Source organism: Triplophysa rosa, linkage group LG19, assembly GCF_024868665.1.
Source record: "Triplophysa rosa linkage group LG19, Trosa_1v2, whole genome shotgun sequence".
NCBI lineage: Eukaryota > Metazoa > Chordata > Actinopteri > Cypriniformes > Nemacheilidae > Triplophysa > Triplophysa rosa.
The window spans coordinates 9,741,465-9,748,743 of record NC_079908.1 but is presented as its reverse complement, the minus strand read 5'-3'; the positions used below and the strand labels follow the sequence as shown (position 1 = coordinate 9,748,743).

The following is a 7,279-nucleotide window of genomic DNA, read 5'->3' as shown; positions in this document are numbered from 1 at the left end:
TTTTATTCTACAAAAGGATAGATTGAATGGCAACTTGCAGTTTGAGAAGTATAAGCAAATAAAGCATTACGAGTTAAACCCATGGCCTTTAAGTGAGACTTAAATGGACTTACAACTTTAGAATATCACAATGCAGATTCACATAAGCCAGTCCACATCTTTATTAACTTTGCTTTCAATTCACATTAGAGGTCAACGCACACAAAAATAAAAAGTCTAAACTTCGTCTGTTTTTAGAAAAACAGTGATGTGAAGAAAACAGTAGAAAGAAAAGTGTCGAGAACCCGCAACAAATCATGATCAGAACATGTGTTTTTTTTTAAAAAGAGGAAAGGGAGTGAAGAAATAGCTAGAAACTAAGGTGCAAACAAAGAAGTGATAACTAGCACGTGTAAGTGTGCAATAATAACATTTATATGGAGAGGAAACATTGATGGCACGCTATATACAGTAGTCAACATTTGAAGTGGATCAAAAAGGTTCATCAAAGTTGTCCGAAGATCAGAACAATACCCGTTCTTGTCTAGGACAACTTTGATTAACTTTTTTTGATCCACTTCAAATGTTGACTACTGTAATTCAACAACATACTAAACTGACGCTAGTGATCCAAGTGTAGAACATACAACATTGCTGAAAAAAGTTGCACATGATTTGTGGAGACCAAACGCTTAATTTGACAAGACACTATGTACATCTCCAGAAAGGCTCTTCATGCAGCAAAGGTGCCTGATCCCAGTTGTGGTCGGCCTCGAGGAGGAATCGCAACCATCCTAGAACGTTCTCCTGCGCTGATAGGTGACTACTAAAGGTATAGCCCAATCCAAGCTGAGAGGTCTGGCTCTGATGACATGGGACATCAAGCTGGAGAGAAAAAAATACATTTAATTAGCCCAAAAACCATACACAATTGTTTTTATTGAAATTATATTTGAGTTTACTGACTTGAGAAGCATTGGAAGATAGCCAAAGACCATCGGTCGATAACTCCATAGGTTGAGAAATTAGGGACGTGCTTGAATCTTGTGCAATTTCCCACCGCGTTTCCTCATTTTCTCCACCTTCGCACAACTCCGTATTCATCTTCTCAAGCAAGCTCTGCCTAAAAGAGGGATTAGTACCATCATAAAGTTAAACAGTCTTTACCAAATATACCTTTGACGACTTACAGTTGATCAACTGGGTCTTGCCCCTCCGTGTCTTTTGGAGAGGCAGATGGTGGGTCCCACGCATGAAGTGCTCTACGCCAGAGCCTGACTTGCATATCCCAAGATCTACGGCTATATTTGCGGTATTTGTTGGGAGTGGAAGGGTGAATCCCAGGGACCCGTAGACGCCTGAACATTGAGGCAGTAAATTTTACAAAGCCACACAGTTTATTTTGCATTGCAATTCAATATAAGAAAAACATTAACGGTCTAACACTGTAATAAAAGATTAATGTAATGACTTGAAACAATTCTCACTTTGGAACCTGCTGCTCATATTTCTGGTAGCCACAGGTGTTCTTTCCATACTGAATCTGTTTTTGTCTGCGCTTCAAAACGGCCTCATTAGTCTCAAATTGTGACAGGTCAGCATTTTGAGGGCACCACTGCAGCCCTGGTGACCTACAAAACAAGTTTATTTGATTGCTTATTCAGCAGACACAAGACAACCAATGAATAAATACACAAAAACAATGTAAAGCCCACATCATGGACCAAATGTTAGGGTTCTTGGGTCTTTTTTTACCTGGAATTATTTTATGCTATATTTTTGCATGCAAGTAGATTCCCCAATGTTTTACTTAAGCTTACTGTAACAGATCTCGGAAATAACACTTTAAAAGTAATAATAATAATAATTATTATTATTCAAGACCTCTTAATCCCATCAAGGTCCTCTGTTCCAACAACAACACTTGCTGTAGATATCTTCAAGATACACCTTTCAAGGATTGAGGACCTGAATAGACAAAACACCAAAGTCACGTTGAACATGGGTTAAATTGTTTTTGAATACAGGTTTGTGATGTGAATATAATAAGACCTGCGAGGCTTCTGAACAGAAGTCTTTTCTCCATTATGTGAAGTTGACTGTGGCATTTTAGAGAAACTAGAAGAGGGTATCCTGAAGTTCACAAAAACAACTATTAAACAATTTTCACTTTTTTACAAAGTGTAAAAGTGCTTTGTGCTCCAAATGGCCACAATCATGACTTTACCTTACAAGACTGTCATACACTGAACTGCAGCCTGGCAGAAGCCAAGGTTCTGGGCTACATGGATGCGAGTGTGTTCTAGTCTTTAAGTCTTGTGGTATGTCTGTTGACCACAGGTGAAGAGGCAAACCTCTACAACAACAAGAACAAAACAGGTTACATATAAAACATAACTAAAAACTAAAGCAACTAGAAATATCCAATACAATTATTTTCCAGTATGACATACAGACCGAGACTCTAAGGGGCTTTGAAGTAGGCTTTCTATCCGTGTTGTCATGCTGATTTTGGCTACTGCCACACGACGTTCTATGATGGACAAATCTTTTATCAGCGTCAGGTGTAAGGAGGCGGGACTGTCCAATTGAGACAGGTAAGGCCACCAATCATCAAAAACTATTTTATCTTTTTGTTTATTTTTTATTTAAATTTGATTGCACGTGTTATTATTGTTATTATTGTTGTTTTGTTGTTTTTATTTAGTCAAATAAATCCTATATTGCACAACAGCTCAATAGGTGGCAGCATACACACCGTGTTTGCAAACCTCATTAAAATCGTAGATAGAAACTGGGCATTTTTAAACTATAAATAAAATAGTTAGTTTCATTTAGACGATATGAATTGAGCTGATATCTTTTACTTATTAGCAAAACGGTCTGCAATAAAACAGTTTTTTTATTTTTTATCCACGACACTTTTTTACGACAGTCAGCAACACGTAACGGCATCACGGTAGCAAAATGGCGTCGGGCAGTGGGGTAAGTTATTTGCCAACAAGGTTTGTTTTTTTGTTTATAACTGGGATCTAAACTAGTTCGGTTTCTATTAACATCGTTTAATAATAATATATATACTTAATTATATATTTTAATACCTAGGGATTTTTTGTAGTAGATGAATTAGCAAAGCTAGTTTATGTTCTTAAGATATTTAGTCTTAATCGTGTCCAATGACAAAAACACCGGTATTAAAAAAAATTGTAATTTAGTTTCGTTTTCCGACGGGTTTGCTAAACTATAGACATGAATGTATTTGTTTTATTTATGTTCGATTCTGTGCATAGTATGTAGTTTTTGCAGCTTTTATTATTGATGTATCGTGCGGTATCGTTGTATTTATTCAATGTTAATGGTCATGTGAATCCTGTATATGTTTTTTTTATATTGTCTTTCTTTTTATAGTCTAAGAATGATTTTCGACGCAAATGGAACAAAGATGAATATGAACAGCTGGCTCAGAAACGCCTCACGGAAGAGAGGGATAAGAAAGATGGTAAGCAAATGCAATGTTGGAACCCTTATGTTACCTTATTGAATATATTAAATAGGGCTGTGTATTGGCAAGTGCCTCCCAATACGATACATATCACGATAGATGGGTCACGATACAATATATTGCTATGTATTTCGATACGATACACATTTGCGATATATTGCTATACTTTAAATAGAAAATGTAAAAAGTAGAGCTAGAAATATAACATGCTGTGCACCACCAGGGGTTTTCTGTAAGGATAAGTGTAAAAACATCCCTTACCTCTGCAGAGTGGCCATGATGTGAGATGCATGGACCTTTAGATCAGAGGTTTGGGTTCTCAAACTGTGGATTGCGCCCCTCAAGTGGGTAGCACAGGGGAATAAGGTGGCTCACGCAAGTCACTTGGCTGTTGTGGTGCATTACAGTTAAAACACTGAACATGGGCAGTATAAAACCTCTGGTTCATCCGTGCTGTAAATGCGCTGGTGTCACATCCGTGAAAGCACAATAAATGTCATTGTTACTTTTCTTAATAAACTTTTAGTCTAATGCACTGCAGTAGCCAAGTGACTTGTGTCATGACTTGCGAAGCCTACAAACAGCATTATTTTATATAACTCATTACTCCATGACTTATTTTGAAAATCAAAGCACACCCACACATCAGCTCTGAGAGCTCGAAGCATTCTTATATTTTTCGCCATGTTCGCTTCCACTTACTTTTGGCCATATGTATATGGCATGATTTAAAAAAAATATCGATAGTAGAGGTATCACTATCGATACACTATCGAAAAAAGAAATATTGCGATAGTTACATGTATCATTATTTTTGCACAGCCCTAATATTAAATGTATTTACATTTAGTCATTTAGCAGACGTTTTTATCCAAAGCGACTTACAGAGAGTTCAGGGAGCAATAAGCGATATGTCATACAGGAGCAATAATACAATAGGTATTAATACAAAGTTACTAGTTTCAGCAAAAGCTAGACCAATACCTGTTGAGAGAAAGAGAGAGGGTTAGTTTTTTTTTCTCATCATTTGTCAAGTATTCACAGAAGAGATGGGTTTTAAGTAGTTTTTTGTATGTTGTGAGAGATGTGGTTGACCGGACTGAGTATTTGTGAATTATTTCAAGAGTGTAAAGAAAAGATCACAGAACCCTAGTGACTGATACATTGAAACAAACACCTAAATTGCTAAAAGTTAAATCTTCATATTTTTGTTAAAGGGACAATGTTATTTATGTTCTTCATTTGTTTCTCTGTCCTGTTCTCCAGGCAAGCCTGCTCCCCCTGTCAAACGGGAGCTTCTCCGCCACAGAGATTACAAAGTGGATCTGGAGTCAAAACTGGGAAAAACTATTGTTATCACAAAGACCACGCCACAGGCGGAGATGGGAGGGTGGGTATCATACTTCAATTAACTGTCCTATAAATATGTGTTTCTATTAATAATGCATCACTGCTGTGTCGTTATGTATGTGGCTATTATCTAGAAGGTTGTCTTACTGTCTGCTTATATTTCAGCATGTTCTGCTATTTGTGTTGTTTTAATATTGTCAGAATGACTAATTTGGCTTTTATTTTATATTTTAGGTATTACTGCAATGTCTGTGATTGTGTAGTAAAGGATTCCATAAACTTCTTAGATCATATCAATGGCAAAAAGCGTAAGTGTTGAAGTAGTTTTTGGAAGTTTCTACTTTACCCAAACACTATTGTTAACCATAACATCTATTTAATGCATTTGAGACATTTTCTGACTTGTGACTGCACAAGTACACAAAAGCTTATATGGAAAAATGAAATACTTGGCTGAAATGTCTGATTTACAAGCGAATTGTTCTTAAAGTCAGTGTACAGCTACTTATTGTTATAGCAGCCCCTGCACCTGCAAATATTTTTAGCCATGGTGTTATTTATGCTATTACTATTGGTGCTTGTATTATAAACGTTTGACACATTTTATGTCTTGAGTATGGTTTTACTGCAGGGATGCTGGAGTGACTTTCAATAAAAATATTTCCCTCAAGTCTGATTATTGGGTATTTCTAAAAATACTGGAGGGTTAGGAGAGTATTTTTATATTTTTCATTTATGTGGTTTAGAGCCATTATAAATAATTTCCCCTTATTCCTATTTTACAGATCAGAGAAACTTGGGAATGTCCATGCGTGTAGAGCGCTCCTCATTAGACCAAGTTAAAAAACGGTTTGAAGTGAACAAGAAGAAGCTGGAGGAGAAGCAGAAGGAGTATGATTTCGAAGAACGAATGAAGGAGTTGAGAGAGGAGGTCAGTGTTAGTTTGCAATGATAGACACCTGTGTCTTGAAATGAAATCTATTTAATTCTACATCATAATTATAAATGATTTTGTGTGTAATGTCCACTGCTGTTCTTCTAGTTTAGGCTGGTATCTTGTCTAAACAAAACTAAAGTCCAAATTGATATGAAAAAACCTGTTGCCCTGATGGTTTTCATTCTGTTGTTAAGGAGGAGAAAGCAAAAGCCTACAGAAAAGAGAAGCAAAAGGAAAAGAAAAGGAAGGCAGAAGAAGAGCTGGGCTTTGAAGATGATGATGAAATGGCTGCCGTGATGGGTTTCTCAGGGTTTGGTTCCTCCAAGAAAGGCCATTGATTTGTTTCTTTTGTAGCTGTTTGCTCACTAAGGCCTTCATAATTCAACATCCTTGACACTGACTCCATGTCAGAGAACTTTCATTATTCCTTTACAGGACCACACAGTGTCTGATTCAGCACATGGTGAAGCCTTTTTTATGGCAGTTGATCTTGAAATTTCAGCTCAGTAGCAGCACTCAGTCAGTCCAAATTAAACTCCTTGACAAGATTGTTGTTGTTGTAAATAAGGTTGCATTATTTATGCTTTTCAGAGTTCCATGTGAAGCAGTAACCCTCCATTATCAGAATAATGCGCGAGGAAAGGTTAAAGCAATATGAGCTTTTTAGAAGACAAGACTCCATACCTCTATTTCCCAATGTCTTTTATTATCTGGAGGAGGCTGTAGAATGGAGGGGCATAACTGTTTATGTATTTTGATTTGTTTCTTTTAATAATGGGACTGAAACATTTTGGGGTTATTTTACATTAAAACATTCTGTGACAACTTTGAAAAATCTTTCTTATTGTATTGTACTCTCAATACAACACAGACAGTGGGATTGAAAATACGAAGATGACAGCAATTAAAGATTCAGTGTACAGTTTTATCCATGACTTGTCTACAATGCAGAGGGAAAATTAGAATATTCACCTAAATTCATTTTAATTTATTATAAGGTAAGCTGACACAAAACATGAGTTTTCTTTTTAGAATTTATATTATTTTTGTAGAATCAACATTTCAACAAACATCGTAATTCAATGCATTAGGCCTAAAAAATGATAAACCTCTGCAGGTAAAGCTGTATGAAAGGTTTAAGTTAAAGCTAGCAGATCGATGAAGTAAAAACTAGGAAAACCAGAAATTAGCAGTATGCTATACATTAAACCTTGTGAAGTTAGTTTTGTCATTATAATGTCATAAAAAATCAAACATTAATCAATTATTATATATTGGTTGAAAATGTATCATGATTTACAATGTTAACCATGAATAACCGTTGCTGGTGTTTATTTTGTTCCTTAGATCACCACGTGATGGTGCTATTGCGTCTCAAAGTTATGGCAGTTGTTAACAAATTCAACTAGATGTGTTAAAAAAGCCATCACAAAAATACAATACAACTAGTTTACAGATGTTTGAACGTATTTTTAAAAGTATTAAATCGAATCTTTCAGTGCTGGCTATTG

At 36.0% G+C, this 7,279-nt stretch overlaps 2 protein-coding genes across 2 annotated transcripts; one reads left to right on the top strand and one right to left on the bottom strand.

Annotated features, from left to right (window-relative positions):
- Positions 1-98: 98 nt before the first annotated feature.
- Positions 99-2,657, bottom strand: slbp2 (stem-loop binding protein 2). The gene is made up of 8 exons (XM_057360857.1): positions 2,437-2,657; positions 2,207-2,335; positions 2,032-2,112; positions 1,864-1,947; positions 1,467-1,610; positions 1,170-1,337; positions 946-1,102; positions 99-864 (listed from the first exon to the last, which is right to left on the bottom strand). Exons 1-8 carry the CDS (start codon positions 2,481-2,483, stop codon positions 688-690), a joined length of 987 nt encoding a protein of 328 aa, XP_057216840.1. The 5' UTR covers positions 2,484-2,657; the 3' UTR covers positions 99-687.
- A 262-nt stretch (positions 2,658-2,919) lies between these two features.
- zmat2 (zinc finger, matrin-type 2) lies at positions 2,920-6,619 on the top strand. Its single transcript, XM_057360862.1, has 6 exons — positions 2,920-2,964; positions 3,388-3,478; positions 4,748-4,871; positions 5,066-5,139; positions 5,617-5,762; positions 5,963-6,619. Exons 1-6 carry the CDS (start codon positions 2,947-2,949, stop codon positions 6,104-6,106), a joined length of 597 nt encoding a protein of 198 aa, XP_057216845.1. The 5' UTR covers positions 2,920-2,946; the 3' UTR covers positions 6,107-6,619.
- The last annotated feature ends 660 nt before the right edge of the window (positions 6,620-7,279 follow it).

What these genes read in the sequence shown, in the direction of transcription:
- slbp2 (XM_057360857.1), bottom strand. Translation starts at nt 2,483, where the DNA reads ATGACAACACGGATAGAAAGCCTACTTCAAAGCCCCTTAGAGTCTCG. An exon ending in TCTGTTCAGAAGCCTCGCAG is followed by an intron (nt 1,948 to 2,031) that starts GTCTTATTATAT and finishes TTGTCTATTCAG; the next exon opens with GTCCTCAATCCTTGAAAGGT. An exon ending in GACCTTGATGGGATTAAGAG is followed by an intron (nt 1,611 to 1,863) that starts GTCTTGAATAAT and finishes CTTGTTTTGTAG; the next exon opens with GTCACCAGGGCTGCAGTGGT.
- zmat2 (XM_057360862.1), top strand. An exon ending in AGAGAGGGATAAGAAAGATG is followed by an intron (nt 3,479 to 4,747) that starts GTAAGCAAATGC and finishes CCTGTTCTCCAG; the next exon opens with GCAAGCCTGCTCCCCCTGTC. An exon ending in TCATATCAATGGCAAAAAGC is followed by an intron (nt 5,140 to 5,616) that starts GTAAGTGTTGAA and finishes CCTATTTTACAG; the next exon opens with ATCAGAGAAACTTGGGAATG.